The sequence below is a fragment of the Gymnogyps californianus genome, chromosome 6, assembly GCF_018139145.2.
Source record: "Gymnogyps californianus isolate 813 chromosome 6, ASM1813914v2, whole genome shotgun sequence".
Taxonomy (NCBI): Eukaryota; Metazoa; Chordata; class Aves; order Accipitriformes; family Cathartidae; genus Gymnogyps; species Gymnogyps californianus.
The window spans coordinates 24,985,477-25,007,351 of record NC_059476.1 but is presented as its reverse complement, the minus strand read 5'-3'; the positions used below and the strand labels follow the sequence as shown (position 1 = coordinate 25,007,351).

General features: G+C 37.5%; 1 protein-coding gene across 4 annotated transcripts in view; it reads right to left on the bottom strand.

Annotated features, from left to right (window-relative positions):
* KAT6B (lysine acetyltransferase 6B) overlaps positions 1 to 21,875 on the bottom strand; it is a 117,653-nt gene that overhangs the window by 39,950 nt on the left and 55,828 nt on the right. For 2 of the 4 annotated variants that reach the window (XM_050898792.1, XM_050898793.1), the window contains exons 3-10: positions 17,513 to 17,621; positions 11,083 to 11,198; positions 10,852 to 10,933; positions 9,667 to 9,799; positions 5,097 to 6,028; positions 4,051 to 4,172; positions 2,293 to 2,408; positions 124 to 265 (exon numbers count right to left, since the gene is read on the bottom strand). In XM_050898792.1, coding sequence (XP_050754749.1) covers positions 124 to 265; positions 2,293 to 2,408; positions 4,051 to 4,172; positions 5,097 to 6,028; positions 9,667 to 9,799; positions 10,852 to 10,933; positions 11,083 to 11,198; positions 17,513 to 17,621 — 1,752 coding nt within the window. The remainder of the gene's footprint in view (positions 1 to 123; positions 266 to 2,292; positions 2,409 to 4,050; positions 4,173 to 5,096; positions 6,029 to 9,666; positions 9,800 to 10,851; positions 10,934 to 11,082; positions 11,199 to 17,512; positions 17,622 to 21,875) is intronic. The other 2 variants (XM_050898794.1, XM_050898795.1) reach the window with 2 other exon arrangements.

Sequence of the window (21,875 nt, the reverse complement as noted above, 5' to 3'; positions counted from 1 at the left end):
GCAGTATAAGAAGAATCTCCAAGGAAGTATTAAAGTATGTTAAAGTTTTCACTAGTTCTACAACTAGTCTGTAATGTCTACGAACTGGTTACTTTCAGAAATTTAGATTTTTGATATACCTACCTCAAATACTGAAAGGTCATTTCTTCTGTAGATTTCATTGGCTGGAGGATGAAACCAGCCACATTTCTTTGAGTGCCTTAACAAAATGTTTTTACTTTTCATGTATTTAAGACAGAATTCACACAGGTAAAGCTTTGGTAATCTGTATGAAAATTAGAAAGATATTTTATACAAAAAATTTGTTAAAATCTGTAAACAAAAAAAGTTACCACAAAGTGAAAGGCCTTCCCCATTTAAATATAAGGTACCATAAATAAACACTGCTTAAGTTTAAATAAATAAATAAATATCACATTAGAGCAAATGATGACACATACACACATCAACCATTAGAAAAGAAAGATAAGAAAAGATCAATCACCGTGAACGTAATTCAATAGAGTTGGACTGTGGTCAGCCGTTTTGTGGTCCAGCCTCCAGAAGATCCCAGTTACTTCCCCCCTTCCCACATTCCACCTCCATCAAAGTAGGCACACTGGAGTCATACCTCAGATTTCACCCTTCTTCCAGTGAAGACAAAGGAGGTGCATAGCAGAATACAAGGAAGCTCCTTCCCTTTTATTTTCCTTATTTTGTACGTGGTGAAGGCTAGGAGATGATTTTTCTTCCCACTGTCTTCCAAATACTTGGGTGGGACAGCAAACTGTAGTAGGACTGTACCCCCTCACCTCCACCTAAACTATCACTTTACTTGAACACAGAAGCCCATCCAAACAGTTTGCATGTAGGCAAAAAGTCTCCCTTCCACACATCTCCATGACACAGGCAATAAAGATGATTGTACTCCTCTGGGAAGGATTCTGTTCAGACTACATACAAGTAACCCACATGCCCCGTGTAAGACAATGCCGGCTAGTGTTCCACATATCAGAAACCACTCCTTTCAGTGAATTTTATGGCTATGTACCTTCATTTTTACATTACTGAAGCAGTGGAAGACTGCTGCAGAAATTAATTAGTCTACAAAGTTTTAGAGCAGAGGACAGGCTTTATCTGCTCTGAAGCTACTGGCACATCCTGGGATCACATTGGGATCATAGCCATGGTTTACACTACTCCAGTATTCTAAGAAAGTTTATCAACAACATAGAAAGTAGTTTGAACTGTTTGTTCCACAACATAATCCCACTGCACTCAGAGCCGAGAACCACACTGCCTCCTGCAGATGCCATCCCACTGTTGCCTCATACTAATAATTATCCATCGTTATACCTCTGTCTGGGATTAATTTACTTAATGGAACAGGGAACTTTCGCAACATGATATAAATTGAGGGAATAAAGAAGTAACTGAAATAAAAGCTATAAAAGCAGTCATAATAAAAGGAAATAGAAATGCTCTCCACACTTTTTTTAGCCCTTGATTTTTATATTAGCAATTCACAATATATCCCTCATTCCCACCACGCAAAGATGATGATATCCAGGAATAAGAGGAATGGAGACAAAAGGCAGCTTACAATAACGCTATGCAAAGCCATTTTGGAACAAATCCCGTAACTTGGTTGCTTGCTATAGTAGTAGAGCTTGACATACATACAGTCAAACATACAGTTCTGAAAATCTCCATGCGTGCCACAGATCCAATGGAGTCATAAAACATTTATTTTCAGCACATGCAAAAATCAGCAGAGATCTACTCAGCACACATACTAGTTCATGCTCTCTGCCTGACTCCGAGGTGTGCTCTGGCAAGGGCCAGAAAAGAGATGCTGTTGCCACAACTTGCTCACTTTGACTTTATTTATCTAGCATGTTCAGACTTCTCCCTGGTCCCTAGAAAAAGTAGGTTAACAAATTCTGGATAACAAACAAGATTAATTGCTCTAAACGGCCAGACGTGGGACATACCTGGTTGCAATGGTTAAAAAGAAACCCCAAACAAAAACAACAAAACAAACAAACAAACAAAACCCAAACAAAACCACGCCAGCACACCCTGCAAGATTACGTTTAGGCAGGACTAGGAACAGTCATCTTTTTAATGCATCTCTGATTAGAACTAGTTAAAAAAAGACAAATCCTTGTTCTCACTTACAATTACAAAAGCATATTTACTTTTAAAAGAAGTTGTAAATTATAAACAATTATGAAAGAGTAAGAAAATAAATTACAGTTATCACATTAGTAAAAATTCCAACAATGTATGACAATCTTGACAACTCGCTACCTTGCGTATTCCTGTGGGTAAGGTGAAGAGTACCAGGTCTGGATCTCGTATTTTCCAAACTCAATCACTGAAGGGTATCGCCCACTTGTTTCACCAGTGTTTTTACACCCAATTTTCTGTCAGGTGCAATAAAAGCAAAATATTAGTTATAGAAAAAGTAAAAGGAAAGTTAGCTTTATATCATCAATTTCACCCAGTGAAGGTGGGAGAAACCTGAAATACTCAAATCAGTTGCTTAAGTTCTTCCAACCTGGACAGACAGAGGACAGAGTTTGCGAACAGCCAAACGTAAACAGTGAAAATTTCTTTCAAAGTGCCAAACAACTAAACATGAAGTTAACTGAGCAGCGCTTACAAGTAAGTGCATACAAATAGATGGTGCATGGTGCAGGCAAATAAGAGGCACAAATGCCTCCGTTCTCCCATAGCATCTAGTGCGAGGACTTCTCTACAGTTCTGGTTCAAACCCAAAGGTGTCCTTTTGTCAAAACAATGAGGGAGAAGGCATCAGCAGAACCCTCCTAGAGTCCTTGGAATTCACCTCATAACAGTCAACAGTATACTAACACACAATAACCTCAGCTATCATACTGAAGTTGAGCTGATCAGAAAATGACTGCTAGACTCTAAAGGGCTGGTGAAATACAAAAAAGAAAGAAAGGTGGTGGTGGGGAAAAAGTGATTTCAATGCCATGAATTTTAGAAATCTCACCATCTAACATTTTTGGACTGCATATGAAAGACAAAGAAAGGAGGAGGTGGGAACCATTTCCACGAGCAAATGAAAGTACAAACTAATAAAGAAGTTGAATCTTTGAACTTGGTTTGAGTTTGTTGGTTAACACGCTCTGAATTAAGACTATAAAAGGGTCACTGCATTGACCCATAGCAGGTAATGTGAGTTCCTGTACACTAAACTTGAAAAAAAGTGTACTTTTTTCAGTAATAGAAGTCAAGACATACTCATTTATGATGCAATTTTATAAAAAGCAGCAGTTGAAACATTACATGCACCTCCCTTCTGACCCAGGTTCTCAAAGACACTGGTTGCTCATTTCATAGACACAGAAAAGTAAAAGTCTGTTTTGCTATAGGAAGATTCAGCTGCCATGTCCAGCTTTCCTTAGAGAGGGGAAAAAAAGAAAAGAAAAAAAAAGCTCAGTCTCCACAAGCTTTAGATTACCACTACATAACTTAAAGAGCATTAACACCAGTTGGTATAAACACTTCTAGTCAGACTCAGCTCAAATATTCACTGCTAGAAAAAGTCTATAGCATTTACACTAGAAGTGTGTTACATCATTGGGTAAAATGAAGTTACTAACTCACTAAACCCAGTTTCCTAACAAACAGTATTTGCTGGGACAGACTTAAGTTTTCACAGTGGCTGCTTTATCCGCAGAGAAAAATCATCAGGCACATTCTTACCGACCAACATCCTCTCAATCCTGACCAGGATGCCAGCTATGCTTATTCTCTATGCTTAATCAGTGGTAGTCCTGTGTCCAAAATGCTCAAGTGTATCTTTCAAAATCTATCCCAAGTGTCACTTATCATCTGACCCATTTCAGTGTGATGCCTTGTCTCCTATCTAGGAGAATGTAACTGTATATACAGTGTCTCCCAAATTAAATTCACAGCAAGCATGACACATTAGATCAAAAGGAATACATTAAAAATGAAGATGAATAGACATATGAAAATGAACTGAGTTTTTATTTACAGAAATAACTACATTTTATGCAACATGATTCTTACCTCCAGGGAAAGTTCTCGAGCCTGCTTAAATACTTCCAAATCCTCCTGTGTAACAGTGTCCTTGCTTCCCACCAGAAATACATCCATATTTTCTTGTTTGATGCTTAGTTTGATTTCAGTATCTGTTATTTAAAACCAGCAAAAAGTTTATTCACAGACATGAAGGTTACATGTGCCTTACCAAAGTGAAACTCCTAAATAGGATTGTAGCAACCATGGCTGTTATGACTCCCCATTTTAACTAAATTTGGGATTACTAAGTAACATAAATGAAACCTTCCCCCCTTCTTGTTTTGTAGTTTGCTGTTGCATGAACTATTTTTGGTACTTGCTTGTCTGTCTGTATAAGCCTTTACAGTCCAGTTCTTCTAAATTAGTTTTGAACCTCATGAAATGGAGTATATTCTACCACTAGAACTATGCCACCTGATAAATTCCAGTATACTCTACAAGGTAAAAACAAAAATGAGAGAAAAAAAGTTGCCCTTAAAAGTTGGAGACCAATGCTAAGCTAAGTCTACATTCAAACATTATAAATATATTGTTTCTTAAATAAAAGTAATTATAAAAAAGGTAGTTCACAGCAGTACAGATCAAGTGTTGTGGAGACTGTAGCAGGATGGAATTGTTCATGAAAAAGCAATGGAGCAGAGGGAAATGAATGGAAATGCCCACCATTATAAGCACTGACAGCACACAATCATGATGACAGCACTACTGCCAGAGAAAGGGCGGGGGAAGAACAAGGAAGTAGCATGAAAAGTGGCTACTCATGCGGTACTACACAGCCATAAGCAACATTATGAAGGCATTTGGGGCTCCTAGTGTCACTACAAATGCAAAAAATAATAAAAAGGTGGTGTGGTATTAGTCAGAAAAAAAACATTTTGGAGATTTAGTCAGCATTAGATAAAAGGTCAAAGTTTCGTTGCTTTTGTATGAAAGTGAAGTAAGAACAAGAGAAATAGCTAAGACCTATGTGACAATATAAGAATTTTGGTTTTGGACGGGACGCAGGTTTGGTTGGCGCTTTGACCTTTGCTTACCATCATCCTGATCACGTTTAATCCTTCCGTCTGCCAAGCTCCCCTTCCCTGGTGAGGGGGTCCCCATCTGAGGGGTCACTTTATACTTTAATCTGCCTAGAATCCTGTGCTTTTTAAGGAAAGTTGTTCTCTTGAGGTGAGCAATTGCTTTAAAAGCGTGTCCTCTAGACACACCCCATCCAGAGGTACAGGCATGAGAAATAAACCTACTCCTAACCTCTTTCTTTCCATAGAAATGGCTATTAGATTTTGATGTGGAAGATAATTCTGGTTTACAACGCAAACGCTTGGGCGGTGCATAGCTTGGGTGTCTCTTTTTTCGAGACTGTCCCTGAGTGGCATAGATATGAGAGAGTCCATCAAAGAGTCCCTTTAGCTGACTGTTATTAGGAAGGCTACTAAAGGAGGGTATGCTTGACTGACTGGAAGAACTTTGGGGAGAGTTAGAAGAAGTGGAAGTGCTGGATTTTTGCGAACTGGGGCTCTGACCAGAGATGGGGGTTGGGGGTAGAAGTGAAGAAGGTGGAGGTTTTAGCTTTTGTGTGGTACCTGTAGCCAACACAAGAGAAGTGCATGACTGTTTCTGAGAGACCTTTTTCCTTGGACGATAGTGCTTTGAAAAGTCTATTATTTCACCTCGTGATCTGCGACCATCAGGTGATGGTGTAAAGAACTTAGTAAGGCCATCAATGAGCCCTTTGGTTTTCTTGTTAACTTTAAGTGTAGAGGCAGATATGTAGGTGGAGGTGGTGGTGATTTTGGTGGTGGCACCAGGCCGAGTGGGGTCTGTAACAGGCAATCTGCTGCTTGAATCCTTCACAGATGCAGCATGACCAGATGAAGGTGTGGTACAGACTTTAGTCTTTTGACCCCTACCAGGTGACCCCCTTCCTGTGAATGCATTCACGGATCCTTCATCACTGGTTACAGACCTATGCAAAAATTTGGAAAATAAAAATCAGCATTAAAAATCTGTAACTACTGCCAAATAGTACTACAGTTTATACATGTTACTTATGCCACTGTACTTAAAAGTCTTTAAAGAAATTTAAAGACATATACACTTTGGAAATACATTTCACACTATGACATAACATCCAACTATTTTTTTTCCCCTTTTTTTCTTTTTGTTCCCCGCCCCCCTTTTCTTTAAAAGGTAGTCCACAGTATGTATAAATAGAAGCAGCTGGGATAGCAAGATCTCCCAAGTATACAGCCTGCCTGCCTACTTTTAGGCATGGCAAAAATGTGCTTCTTTGGAGAAAAACACCAATGCACTATGCCTGAGTACAACAACTGCTTCATCACCATAGAGTTTACTGTACGCACAAAGGAGATGCACATGTTCAGTGTTAATAAATTACTGCATATCAAACCACTTAACTTCAGACTACATTTGCCTAAACTGTAGAGAAAGTCTATTAGCCTTTTAAAGCAATAGTCAGTTTTCAAGAAACTGCTATTTTTTCCATGCTCTCGTTGGATTATCTATGTCAACACTAGTAGTAGAAATTACTGCCAAAGACCTGAAAGCAAAATGAGATAGTTTATGAAGAGCATTATAACAAAACCAAAGAAACAGACTCTGTTTTCTTTAGAAATTGTAACAATAGCAAAAACAAAAATAGCAAAAGGAAAGGAAAGAGCAAAACTGTAAGACCAAGTGGTGTTTGTAGAAAAGCCGTAAACCACTCAGGCCTAACATCGAAGGTGTTAACGAAGAATGGTGAATGTTATTTAAATGCTAGGAAGAAAAAGGGTATGCTGAAAGCCAACATTTGTGACACCAGAAGTACAGGTTTAGCTGGTTGCTAATGACTGAAGAGAGGAACAACACTGAATGATACACCGAAGAGTAGTATATTGTAAGTATATAGAAACAGAATGTTTAAAAATATTTGCAGTAAAAGAAATAGGTATCAGGAGGCATGATCAAATTGCAAATCCAAACAAAGCTATATAGTTGCATCAAATGCTTCCATTTCCTTTTCCATCCTGCTCTTTGAAGTTAGCTTATTTACTTTGCAGCGGAAAGTTTTCTTCCACAGATTCTGCCTTCTTAATTGAGATGCTGAAGTAATTAATTCCAACAGGTTACTTCTAATTAGAGATTGAACAGCCTGGGGCTACCATCTGGTTTACTGAACTCCAAGGGCCCACCAGTTTAAGAACTAGCCCCTTTTCCACTCTCACATCCTTAAATTTGGTTAGCTCTTAAGAGGCAACAACAAAACCAAAAACTTCTAAGTCTTTCGAATGCTTTGGTGCCATAAGCTTATATCCATCACAAGACCTATTCTCGCTACCAGATGTAGTAATCACCATCAGTGCCAGAGGCCAACACACACCTGGTTTTAGTTAATCCTACACAGTAATTTGCCTGGGAAGGGCTTCCTACAGATGGTCAACAGGCAAAAAAATTATTCCAGTACTACAGGACTTATTTTCTTTGTATTACAGAAAAAGAACTATGTGGCATTAGCTAACCTTCCTGTATTTCATGCGACCACACACTTTTATGTATGACACTGTCATCTTCTGTACCCCATGATCACTTTTAAATAGGATTCCACAAGGAAGAGTCTCTTCTCTTATCCCATCTCCTAATCACTGTTTTTCCAAAACAAGATTACTTTGTTTTATATATATATTAGACATTAAAGTAATAGAAATGTGCCCACAGTATTGCAAATATTTATTACACAAAAAACTGCCCAAGTACTACTCTAACATGCTCATGTGGCTCACGTGCTACAAAGAAAAGAAAATCCTTCATAAAAATATTCATAATAATCATCCAATGCTAAGAAAACTTCTGCATCCTTTAGCATGACATTTATTTTAAAAGTTGTAGCTCAGAAACCCACTAGCAAAATGTAACAGTAAAACCTTCAAAACCTTTCCAACCTTTCTTTTACACATAAGAGGAAGGAGGAGAAGCAGAATTACTGTGTCAGACAGACATCCCTGCTAAATCCACTGTGAGAACCCAAATCAGGGACATGTTTTTAGAGAAGTAAGATGGCAGTACTGTATTAGAACCCTAACCTCCAGTTGAAGGTTTAGGAGTTTTCAAAGGGGTAAAACCAGAGGTGTAGCTAGAGACATAGGGAATATTTTTATTATGCACACACAATGATATATAGGAATTTCAGTTAAAACACTGAAAGTTGTATAGCTATTTCAATGACCTTAAAATTCCTAAGTTAATTAGTCAGGAGGAAAATGGAGAAGTAAAAGAATGTTTCACCCACTCTTCCTTTAACAGCATGCTCTCATGAACCACTACAACTACATCTTTTACTTTCATGTAGCACCACACCTCATCCTTGTCCTGTACTACTTTCCTAGAGCAACATACACTGAACTTCAGGACAAGGACCAAAAAGGCAAGACAAGAGATCCTGGCAGAGAGAGAGGGGAAACAGAATATAGCAAGCTGCACAGCACCAAGTACATCACCTTGACTACTGTGCTGTACTCTAGTACTGCAAGTGTTGGGGTTTTTTTTCCCTTCTATTTTTACACGTTGGCTCCACTGGCTCCAGAAATCCTTATTTTGCAAAATGCAAAGTTTTACAGCAGCCACCGTGCAACTCTGAAGAATACCAGACAGGTATTTAGACTATAGAGAAAAATGGTTGGGTAACAGCCACATGACTGAATGAGTAGTAGACAGAGCCGGAAAGCTTTTCAGCTGCTGAGCTGACATGGCCAAACAGATAGTTAAATAGGAGGAGAAGAAAGGCGTATGTGGATAGGAACATGTGATGGAGGGCAACATGCTACTGGAGTTAACACAGAATCTGTTCCTGTTTAACACTCAGTGTATGTCAACTCAGCATTTGAACACTACTTAAACAATCCTCCAATCAAGCCTTAAGATGTCCAACTACAGTGTTCCCTGGAAAGATAGACGCCAAAAGAATTACAGCACTCTCTTATCTTAGATAAACACATTCCTGAGAAGCAAGAGGAATTGCAACCTCTTTCCCTAGTAACCAGTGGCAGCTTAACAGCAGAATTCAAGTAATAATTTTTTTCAGAGTACCACTGAAACCAGAATTTCTGTAGTACTTGCATAGTTTGCTTTTTGGAATGGGTTTTGTGAGCTGATATTAACCAATAAAGTCATTTTTATACAACTTTTGAACAGGTCTTTGAACAGAACAGTCTCCTGAAGTTGGATATAAGTAACTCATTATTATCCACTTAGTATACATTCTGTATGTACTTAATTATTTGAAGTTACACTTAAAAGATAGCTGTGGCATATGTTATCATACAGACTTCTATTTGCATCTGCTAGAGGTACAGGTTTTGTTAAAAAATTATGGGATCTAGAAAAGTAAGTTACAGGAAGTTTTTTCATCACCTTCTGACATGACACAAAAAGCATCCACTATAATTAAGAAGTTATTGGCCACTGGGCTGAAAGGCATATACCAGAATACTTGTCACCTACTTTCCCCAACTTGAAATACAATTAAAAACTGTAGTTGAACCTGCATCAACTCTTATCTGACTACATTCTCAGAAACATTAAAAAAAAAATTCAAGAGAAACCTACAACATTCGTTGCTTTAGTTTATTTTTCGGTCGTCCAATAGGTTTTGCATATCGTCGCCTTATTTGGGCAGCTTTCTCATGAAGTAGCTTTCTCCCTTTCTTCTTTGGTCTACAGACCTGGCAAATCCACATCCCTAAAGGAAAAAAAGTTTAATTGTACACAGTTTATTTAATCTGTACTGCAGGTGTCTACTAAGATACATGCCAAGTACACAAGGTCAACAAATTATCTTATGAACAGGACATAGGGAAGGGGAAGTGGACAGAGAAAACTGATCCACTTCTACCCATACTTTGAAATTTTTGAAAGCAAAGTGCTCATGGAAGGGGGAGGGGGGGGAAAGAGGCAACAAGGATCACAGAAAAGATTGTGAGCAAATGGGCTCTTAGAAGAATTTCTGTTCTAGCTTGTCCCTTCTTACACTACCTAGATCTTTCTTCAGACACAATTAAGATGGGGGGAAAAAAAATTACATGTGCGTTACAAAGCAATCTAGGCTAGAGTGTGCTAAAGAAAATATCAGATCACACCTAGGTATGTTTGTTTTAATAAACGACAATTTGAATTTGGCATCCTTTTAACATTAGATGACCATGTCTGAACACTTATTTATTATAGATAAGGCTGGGGATTTGGGGGGGGGGGGGGGGGGGGGGGGGGGGGGGGGGGGGGGGGGGGGGGGGGAAGTTGGAAAGTCTTCAGTGTAACTTTAAGATTAAACAGGAAAAGCCATAAAGATGTGAGAGCAGAAGTGAGAGATGCTATATATCAAAACCTAGAGATTAGAGAACACGAAGACCCAGGTGTTTTGTTTGTTTGTCTGTTTTTTAAATTACTTTTACAAAAGGCATGAAGAAGCAGACTCTTTCACCTGCTTTAAGGATTTCTTTGTCAGTGTATATACCCCAAACATTTTAACAGCCTTCGTAAAACTTTCCCTTCAAGGAATCGGCCAGCAACTCAATACACAGTGAATTCATCTGGTCAACTGACTACACACCTTTACTATTTTCCTCTGGAAAAAAAAAATCTCAAGTAAAGAAGAATAAAATTGGCTTTGACATGATTGAAATTACACTGTTTACCAATGCAAAAATAATTAGCATGCTCAAGAGCTTTTGGTCACTTGATATGAGAAAAGACTGTGAATGAAAGTATTTTCATTGAAAGGATTTTTATTATCACCTTTTGGCATTCGGGAAAGTGGTGGGTCACAGCACTCCATGTGGAACCCTCTATCACAGGAGTCGCAAAAAAGCATGTTATCCTGAAGGGGAGGGGGGGAGGAAGAGGAAAAAAAGACTTAATACAGCATTGCTTGAAGTTGTACATCAGTGATTTGTATTTGCACATGTGCTAAGTATAGAGCTACAGTAAACAAAGAGAAGTCAGGTAACACTCAACAGTCTAACTTACTGCATTTTTGCCTTGGATCCTACATGCACTGCATGTCTTGCATTCAATACACTGCCATCTTAAGGCCTTCACATTTGTCGTTAACTCAGGACAGAATTTCAAACATGATGGATGTCCTAAAAAAACCAAAATATTTAAAGCTTGAGATTTGAGATTGGTAAGATTGATTCTTAAGTTCAACAGGATGTAGCCAGCACCACCAGAACCCTGCAAACACCAGCTGTTTTCAGAACTTTGCAACACATTATTTGACTCATCTACTTCATACAAAGATACAGAATGACTGCCATAAAACTCATTTATGAAGAGAGGTAGAAGGTTGACTTCTACTGTAACTGACACCTGTGAATGGTCTACACAAGCACCTGAAATGGAATTTTTATTTTCACTAGGTTATTTCCATAGCATATTAAACTGCCATTGGTTCTGAAAAGTATTTTTACAAACTTGACCCCACTCCCCTTTCATAGCAGTGCAACATAGACAGAGGAAATCTTTAGATAAAACCATATTAGTTATTTTTCTAAATATACTAAATATCTACCAAAGAAACTTAACAGTCAAACTATATGCATTTTTCATTCCAACTTATTACTTAACTATATACAAAGATCAATTTCAGAGCAGTATGAAGGAAAAAATGAAGCAGGCAATTGGCACAAGAAAAGCTTACTGCAAAGAAAGATTTAAAACGGTGGGGGCGGGGGGAAAGAGCACCTCCCACGAAACTGTTTTATTCCCTGGCGGGACCACCTCTTTTCATGGTAGCCTAGAAGGCCTACATGGCTTTTCCAATTAATACAAGATATCAGACAACTAAACACATACAACACCTTAGGCAATACTGGCAATGATTTTTCATGTCTTCAACTACCTCAATAGAGCATACCCTTAATCTAGAAAAGATAAAAGCACTGCTAAATAGGAAAGGATAAGCCTTCCCAGGGAAGCACTTTTTGCCCGTATTATATTCAGGGATTATCAAGAACATCAACCCACAAGTTGTCAGAGAGACAAGAATCCCTGATGCCATGCTGCACTTATAGATGGCTGCAGTGATGTGATGCGCATGAAAGATGCTTTCTTCTCATCTCGGAGTCAGGATACGTGCTTTCTACCAGGTAATGGTCTAGTCATGGTGATTCAGACTTTCTCCATCTGCTGTTTCTCAGTCCACGACTGAGGTAAACCACCACAACAAGAATACAGGCTAATCCATGAGCATTTGCTACTGTCGTCTTCTAGCGGACTGAGGCATGAATGGCAAAGATGACTGACGGAATGCAAAAGCCACTTTTAATAAGTGCAAATTTCAGATTTTGTTTCCTTTTATTGTGTGTACCCAAGGGTTAATCCACTTTTTGTTAAACTTTAGAAGACAACTTAAATTGTGTAAATATAGCATATTCTCAAAATCAAATGCAGGAATATAATCTATTAGTAAAGAACAATCAATAATAAATTCAAAGAGTAGTTTCAAAAACAAAGGTATTGAAAAAGCACTGCCATTTGATTCTTAGCATACAGTTTAAGATACAGTAACAAATCTTTGTGGTTAAAACCCAGTATGCACTTAAAGTGACTATTTTTCTTGAAAGTGACAAATATACTCTGTAACTGCATAGCTGAGTTTGATGCTACACTGTTCCCTTCAATAAAGCTTAACAAGTGCTTCATTTAAAAAAAATCTAAGAAATAAGAAAAAAGCTCCCTAGAGTGGCTGATATTAATAATCAATATCACAGAAAGACTTATTTCATCAGCCGTGACTTAAAAACCATATTAACACATTAAAGTGTAATCATAAACCAATTACCTCCATAAGTACATTTAATTCTAGTTATCTACCCTGCACAGAAGTGGTTTACTTCAAGGAGCAAGTAAGTTGTGGTTTAAATTGTTGATTTTAACTTTGCCTTAAGTAACTGAGAAGTATAAACATAAGAAACTTCCATTCTCACTGGTTGGTAACTAGGCACAGATTAGGTGTGACAGTTACTTTATTCTCTGTTATCTACCAACATAACACTTCTCATTCAAGCAATTACACAGCTTAATACATTTGTTAATATCCTTAAGTGTTAGATTTTACTATCGGACAAAAACTCAAGAAAAAAATATCCATTGGTATTAAATATGAAACATTCTGCCTGCAACTCCAAGTCCTCGAGCCACAAATAACTAGAGGCTGGAAGAGCGCAAATAGGAATCATCATTATGCATTTGCCATGTTCTTTTACTGTCTTTCCTAGGTATGCAATAGCATATATAGGTATGCACTTTCCTAGGTATGCACTAGCAGAGACAGCACAGAAATTTTCAGATTTCAACATACCATATGGTACTGTTCTTTAATAGCTGATAATACTTACACTCTTCATTTTGGACACAAATTGACATAGTGCAAATATAACAAGTAGAGGGTAATGCCTACCAGACATGAAGTGGCAATCAACACAGGTTTCACTTTTTAAAAGGGACTGTTTTGTACTACTAAACTACTTTCGTACTGTTAAACTACTTTCGTAGTTTAACAAATTTCTGCAGTCAGTTAAACAGAGTCACTGTGATCTTCAGTGATTTTATAGCTAGTTTGTTTAAATTTGAAAGAGTTGAAGAGGGAAAGCATGTTTCCGGCTTCAAAATTCACAGTATTTCAGCTCTAACTCATCTAAACTGAAATCAAGAACATATTATCTTCTCCATATCCAGAACCTGATACATCTGCCAAGAGGTTTTCAACACTTGATCAATCTCTAGTTTGAAGTGTTTCAAATGGTAATTTCTCCTGGTTCAATCACTTGACTTCCTTTTAAATCTCAGCAGCATCAGTATTTTAATGTAGCACACAAGTTTAACAGATTACTGGAAATTCAGACCTTTGAAAGCTGGCAATTTCCATCAGGAATACATATAGGCTTACTTAAAAATAAAGCTATTAAAAATTAAATGCTTTAAAATTCATTCTTATCCATCCCAGTTAGAAAAGGTTAAGATTTGGGATACGTTGATGTGGCAGAAATAGGTAGAGTTCAGGAAGTTAGAGCACAATGTCTTACTCCTTTGTGACGAAGGCAACTCCTTAAACTTGCCCACTTTTGTTTCCTCATTGCAAATTTGGGCCTTGTTTATTCTTCAAAAGATTTAACAAAACAACTAGTCTTTTAAAAGAACAAGCATTATATCAGTGACAACAATTATGTACAATGCTAAATCAGATATGCTAAGATCTCCAGTTATTTTTAACTTTGATACAAATGTTGGGAACTAATGTATAAGACAATTCACAAAGAAAACCCCTTACGTTTGATAACCTTTTAGGTAGAAAGCATTATTATTTAGGGTGACTAGCTATGAGCAGAGAGGATCAGTGCACCTATCTCAGGCACGTAGTAGGTTTTTCCACCTGCAGGTTTCTTAACAGTTCATTTTATCCAACTAGCCAACATCCTCCCACAGACAGCAATAATTAAGACAATTCCTATATTCTCTTATTCTTAAGGTGTACCCTAAATCTCCTTTACAAAACAACCTCTGCACAATCCTTTCCAAACACTTTTCTGTCTCTATTCCCTTGACCCCACTCAGATGTCTTTGTTGTTCTGCTCTCCAGTCTCCCCTACCCATCTTTGATCGGTAACCCTCTTGCCTTCTCAGCCTAACATACTATTTGTTTGAAAGGACAGTACCCACAGGTATTCTGGTATTCTACTTTTAGCTATTGTTTTCCCCCCTTTTTAAAAATATTTATTATAGTTCCCCAGTAACTCAACTTTTTTTTCCTCCTCTTCCTAAAACTTCAACTCCCTTTTAAAATCTCTCAGCAGCAGCTCTTTAATTGCTTCTGCACCTCTCAATTGGGAAAATGGAAGTAGACCTCAATTCCAGTGCTCAAGTTTATCGTTTTTTCAAAATCAAAAGACAGGGAAGAAAAAAAAAAGGGGGGGGGGGGGGTAGAGGAGCAATGTTTGCTTTCGTAATAGGATTTGTTTTCTCACATCTGACATCCCTCATCTTACTCCTTTAGAAAATGTCCAGCAGTGCATTTCATTTCCACTGCCCAAATACATTATCCTCCCAAATACCACAAAATAAGAGTAATATCAATGAAACGTGCAGATATCCAGATAGTTTCTGCTTTCAGAACACAGAAGCATTACCTGAAGAGACACAAGCAACTGACAGAAAAACATAAAGGAAAGCAGACATGCCAGTAGTGGGCACTGCAATTTAATCTCTGATCAGCTGAACAATTTGCTTGGTGTGCGCAACATACAATTTCTTTTATGTTTGTTAGGCAGCAAGACCAGCTTTGAGATACACTACAGTGTGCAAAATTACAAATCCAATTACAATAAACCTCCACTTGAGTGAAGTTTTGTTATTTATAAATTGCACTGAGATTGGTTTTTATTTTAGTTAGGCATCAGTAGCTAAAGTTTAACCATCCAGCAATCTGACTGGCAGTCTCAACATTTCATTCTTTATATCTAATACATCTGAGGAACTAATTAAAGATAATTTAGTCTTAATGAGGCAGAGAGAATGTATCGGTGTTAATTCAAATGGAAGCTGATCCATGAAAGTCAAGACTTCCAGTTCTAAAGCATCTTAGACCTACCAGGGGATTATTACACAACAGAAGAGTAGCTGATATCTAAGCTCACCTGATTAATGTAAATTCTGCATACCACAGTCTAACCAAGCACAAATCCTATTAAATTTCCAAATATTAGAATACAGATTTGAAAATACAGGAAACCTGTAAACCATTAAAGGAAGACAGTTTAAAATCTATGGGGTTTGGCTTTGCGTACTGGGGTGAAAAAGCCACCTCCTTACTTCACTGTTTAATCATTTGCTTAAATATACTAAAAAATACACTGGCTAAAATACAAAGAATCTGTCCAGGGTGACAGATTCAGAAGCACACAATCAAATGCATATCCTGATTAACTGAAAACACATTTTTGATCCACGCTGTTTTGTTTTTACTCAAGTACATATGTAGCTATCACAGTACCCAAGACAGACTTATCTTCAGCACACCTACAAAATGATGATACACATGGACTCTGAATTCAAAGACACTGAAACAATACTTTCACTTCCAGCCTTCTCAAAAGCAGTGCTGGCTTACACAGACCCTACCGCTTCTCTACTCATTTCCCTCCCAAGCACTTCCTTCTTCTTCATTCTGCCACACAAGTTGGTATGGCTCTGCAGTGAACTGGACTTGGGAACTGATCAAACTTGTCTTTCAACTATATTTGTTCCTCAATCCAGTTTATATGCAACCAGGTGCCAGCACAAAGGGGTAGCATCAAGCAGCTGGATGTTGCAGCCTGTGACTTCAGGCAGCACTGCTTTGAGCTGGGATGGGATGGTCTACATTGCAAAGCTTTACCAAAAGTACTTCCCAATGCAGCTGTAAGCTTATGGGAGCAAAAGTTTTTTTACTGGCACAGCTAAACAAAAGCAGTCCACTCAACTGATGAACTATACTGGCCAAATAACTCCTCTTCCAGCATAAAGCTATTTTCCACAGGGGATTTTTTCACAATAGCTAAACTGATCAGAGGATTTTCACATCCAGAACTCTGCAGCTGGGCCAGAAAAAGCTTTATGGCATAGAGCTGCTAAAGAGATTTGCCCAAGTTTCTTAGCCAAATCCCTCTGTAAATCAGGAATAACCTAGGCCAAGAACACGTTTGGTATCATCCATGCACAAGCACTGCACAAAGCAACAGTGTGCTACAGTATTTAATTTTCAAAATTAACCTAGTTGCTCACTTAAAGGGAAGCACCTGCATTCAGAACAGCCACATGAAGTCTGCAAGAGCTGCTGCAACACACAGGAGCAAGGTACATATGATCAGGAGAGAGTTACTATCTTGTGCCTGACAAGTAACAGGTGCCTAACAGCTTTCATATGTTATTTGAAATATTATTCAAATTCGTACTTGAGTAACAAAAGAATTTTATAAAAAAATGAATTGGATACACAAGATACACAACAGCAAAGACTGCTACACAGTCTTTATTATCATTATTCCTCAGCTTCTGAAATGTTGCAAGTCTGTGCAAGCAAAACTGTTGATCATCATTTGATGTCACAATGCAAAACAGTTTTCAGATCAAACATAGATCCCAAACAGTAACAGAATTCCTGTATTTTACAAGTGTGGTTTCCCTATTAATTTACTCAGCAGATCTATACTTTTGGCATAAAGATGAATTCACGCCTCTCATTTGTAGTTATCCAGATGACAAAATTTTAGTAAAAAGTCTCTTCCACCCCCCACTTTTTTTCAGTTCTCAATCTATGTCCAAAGAGAGGATGATATTCAGAAGTTTAAAATATTTTTAATACCTTAAAAACAGACTTAAACATAAACATTTCCAGTATTTGTAAATTCAGCCAACTTACCACTGCTGCCACAGTCTGCACAAGACAACAGCTCTTCTGGTTTTTTTTCACGATTTGATTCTTTCGTTCCCAAACAAAAGCTACATATCGGGATGGGATCAGCTCGTGGCTAGATTTAAAAATAAACAGACAGAGTTAGCTGGGGGGGGAGAGGGGGAAGCCTCAGGGGTCTTTTCTTTCACTTTTACCTGACATTTTGTTGTACCACATATTAATTACCAAGACAAACATCCATTTTACTAACTTTGGAATAATGAAGTTTATTACCTTAACATATTTCATAAATGTTAAGTTGGCCCATAATAAGCAATCCTGTGTACTAATCCATGTAAACCTCTCCAATACAAGACTAGTGTTAAGAAAAACAAGGAAAAATTAGAACTTAGAACGCTATTCTTGAACACACAATTTCAACTCCAGAACACCATCACTTGTTCTACACATGTGATAGTGCTCAAAGATTAAGATGCAAACTGGCCTTTATTACAGATGAATATAGTTCCTTTCCACAAGGAAAACAAGAACTTTTACAAAAACTCTCAAATTTAAGACATACTTTATTACTTTTCCATCCAATACAACTCACACCTCCCTCTGAAACTACTATTTTAGGGTAAAAACACTGGATTCAACAGATCAACAGTTATCCATTCCAGTCTGATGAGTCCCATCAGCTATGATACACAATTGGAATAAAAAGCCATGCAAATGTTTCCATGTCTGGAAGCAATACCCAGAACTTTTCAGAGAAAGACTTAAGAATTGATATAAATTTACTTCCCATCTTCCTAATCTGCTACGTGACAAACTATCAGAGACTAAATACCCCAAAACAGTCTCTGCAGTAAATTTTAGAGCTTTAATGAAACTACTTACCTGCATCACCCAAAATATTCATGTATTAACGCCTATATAGAAGTATCTGTAAACAGATCTGTAACAAATAAAATGATGTGCAACTATTTCTTTAAGTGGGATAGTCAAATAACAGAGTACCTTCCCAGACTGGCTTCTAGCAGCTAGTATCACAACAACTCAAAAACAGTTTCTTTCACAAATTCATAGTTTCCAGATTTAGCTAAGCAATGCTGTTAGTTTTATATATCAAAGTAATGATTTGTTATTTTCACCTTTAATTTTTACATTTCCACTCTATGCCACAATACTTCGAAAGCTAACAGACTTATCTTCACTTGACCTACAAATCTGTATTCCATTACAGTTCTGGGAAGTGGGGAATGCTTGTTTTTAAGGGTATTCTTGAGAAGGCATCTGTTCCATGTAGATATGCCCTTATACCTCAACACAACCTAATACAGAAATACTGTGTCCTGGTTTTGGCTGGGATAGAGTTAACTCTCTTCTTAGTAGCTGCTACAGTGCTGTGTTTTGGATTTAGTGTGAGAATGATGTTGATAACACGCTGATGTTTTAGTTGTTCCTAAGTAGCGCTTATCTTAAGCCAAGGAATTTTCAGTTTCCCATGCTCTGCCAGCAAGCAGGTGTGCAAGAAGCTGGGAGGGAGCACAGCTGGGGCAGCTGACCAAACTAGCCAAAGGGATATTCCATACCATGGAACGTCATGCTCAGTATATAAACGGGGGGGGTTGGCCAGGAGAGGCGGATCGCTGCTCGGTCAGCAGGTCGTGAGCAACTGCATTGTGCATCACTTGTCTTTTCTTGGGTGTTAATTTTCTTGTTGTTGTTGTATTCCTTTTCATTACAATTATTAGTATTATTAATCTTAGTTGGTAGTGTATTTTATTCTACTTTTGTTATTAAACTGTTCTTATGTCAACCCATGAGTCTTACTTCTTTTTTTCCTCCTCCCCACCCCACTGCGAGGGGGAAGCAGCTGCGTGGTGCTTAGCTGCTGGCTGGGGTTAAATCATGACATACTGAAACGAGGTTTATATTATTGAGCTTTAGGATCATCTTAAATCAAGCAGCAGATTCCAAAGAATACTGACACCAGCAAGGTAAAGTTGTCCTACCCAGCCAAGAGGAGCACACATATCCTTACCCTAGCCTACAACCACTTCCATATAAACATACCCTGAGGCATAGTACTTGTTCTGAAAGCTTAGTCCTCAGAAGGTCTGCTCACTGTTCATCTCTTCACAATCCAATTATCGGAATATTGTCATACTTGTATACCCCAAAGAATATATATAAAAGATGACTAGAGCTGAAGACTTTTCATAAGTATGGAGATGTCTGTTCTGTTCCATAAACTACAAAAGGGAACTGCAATATTACCTTCTTATAACTAATAGGAACAAATATCGTCTACAGTCCTTAGTCTTACTTAAGACCTCCATTATGGATTATATGGATAGATGAAACATTAAATTGCTACCTGTACAAAAATAATTGTTGAAGTTATAGAACTGGCAGATTTCCAATGCAGTCATGCTTCAAAAAATATTCTTTGTCAGTTTTGGCAGGATGGCATTGAATGAGATCAGTAATTCTATAGGTGGGAAAGGATATACCTGCAGAATTTTTCACTTGCAAGTTAAAAACAATGCATATACAAATAAAAGAAAATTAGTTACTATTCTTGCCAGTAAGACATCATAATTCAACAGATCTGTCCCATCATTATACTTTTAAACAGACCTGTATTTGGAGCAAAATGATATTAACAAAAAAATACATAAACTACACCAATAATCAGCAGCAGAAAAAATGGTCAAGAGCTATCCAAACACAACTGTTCACTTGCAGCATCTTGTGGACATTTCTTAACTGCTACTTAAAGTTTAATACAGAAAATTTTAAAAAGAAAGATTATTCTTTTAGTGGAAACCAGTAAAATTCTCCTCTTGGCAACCATACCATTCTCTTTCCCTTTGATATAACAGTGCTTTAGCCATTTCAGAAAGGCTCGCTCTGATAAATAATTTACAAAACATCACATATCATTCAAATTCAGGTCCACAATCTCATTTATCTTTCCAAGATTTTTTTTCTTGCTCTAGGAAAAGACATGGCCGTTCGTCAACATTCATTTACTTCCCTATTTCAAACACACACTCCCCCCTTTTTTTTTTGTTTTTAACTGAAGGTAAAATAAAGGACAAAGGTTGTTGGCAGTTCAGGGCTACAAAGACTGATGTTCCCATACCAAACCTAATAATAGAGAGCTTGCAAATCCTATCACTTCACATACAAGTTTTCAAGAAGCTTACAGGCTCCAATATATATTTGGAAGCCATTTACATTAATAACTCTACTACTGGGTCTGATCTGAGCTACTGAAAGTTAAGAATACACACATTGTTGTCAGCACAGTAAACAACACATAGTTTCATATTGCTTTAGCTTCCACAGTCAAAGCAAAACTATATTCATACTGGTAGTATTATTTCTGGCTCACAACTGTCTCAATGAGGATAAACTAAGTGGGTTTTGGTTTGGGTTTTTCAGGTTTTTTGTTTTGGTTTGGTTTTTTGACTGGGCCAGAATCTAATCCAAACAGAAATGCATCTCCTACCTGTATCTCTTTTCTTGATCACTAGTTTCTCTTCTAATACATGGCAATAGAGTATCATTATCTTCTGCAAAACAATGACTAGTCACCAGGAAGGTTAATTCCATTTCATCTCTTACAGGAACTAGTATGGCCCGTTATTCAACACTACAGTATTTTACACCAGAAGAACCAGTAATATTTTTCTTGTTATTCAACCTCAGTTTAAAAGGAAAGTAACTTTTTAAGCTAATATTTAAGAACACCATTAATAACTGTGTTACAAAAACTTTAAGAGTATGGTGTCTGCTCTGTCTCTGAAGATAGGTCTGAATAACACTTATCCAGTAACATACTATTATTTTTTCAACAGAGCTAATAAGCTGAGAAGAATTTTTCATTCATTTAATATTGGGAACAAGGTAAATTACAACTTTCAAAAGGGTTTAGTTTTCTAGGTCACTAGAAATTGTACATCCAAATTTAAAAGGCTGCCCTGTTCAAATAACTGTATTTCCAATTGCAGTAGGGGCAAATTTGCAGAAAATTCATACCTTATGCCAACATGCAGTTGCATTCAGAAACTGAAGCTTCAGAAAAAGCCGTCAGGCAATAGGATTTTTTTTTTTTTAAAAACATATTGTATACCACAGAGCAATAACAGACCATCAACTTAGCACCTGTAAGCAGGTTTTTTATTTTACTTTCCAATTAGAAATTGAACAATACTTATTTAAGCATCATACATCCAACTGTCATACTCAATCAATCCTTTAAATCATCATACATCCAACTACCGCAGTCCATCAATCCTCTAAAGAGCATTAAAATCAAGTACCATATCACGGTATTTTTACTGTCATCAGTAATTTTGGCTCAGAAACCCCC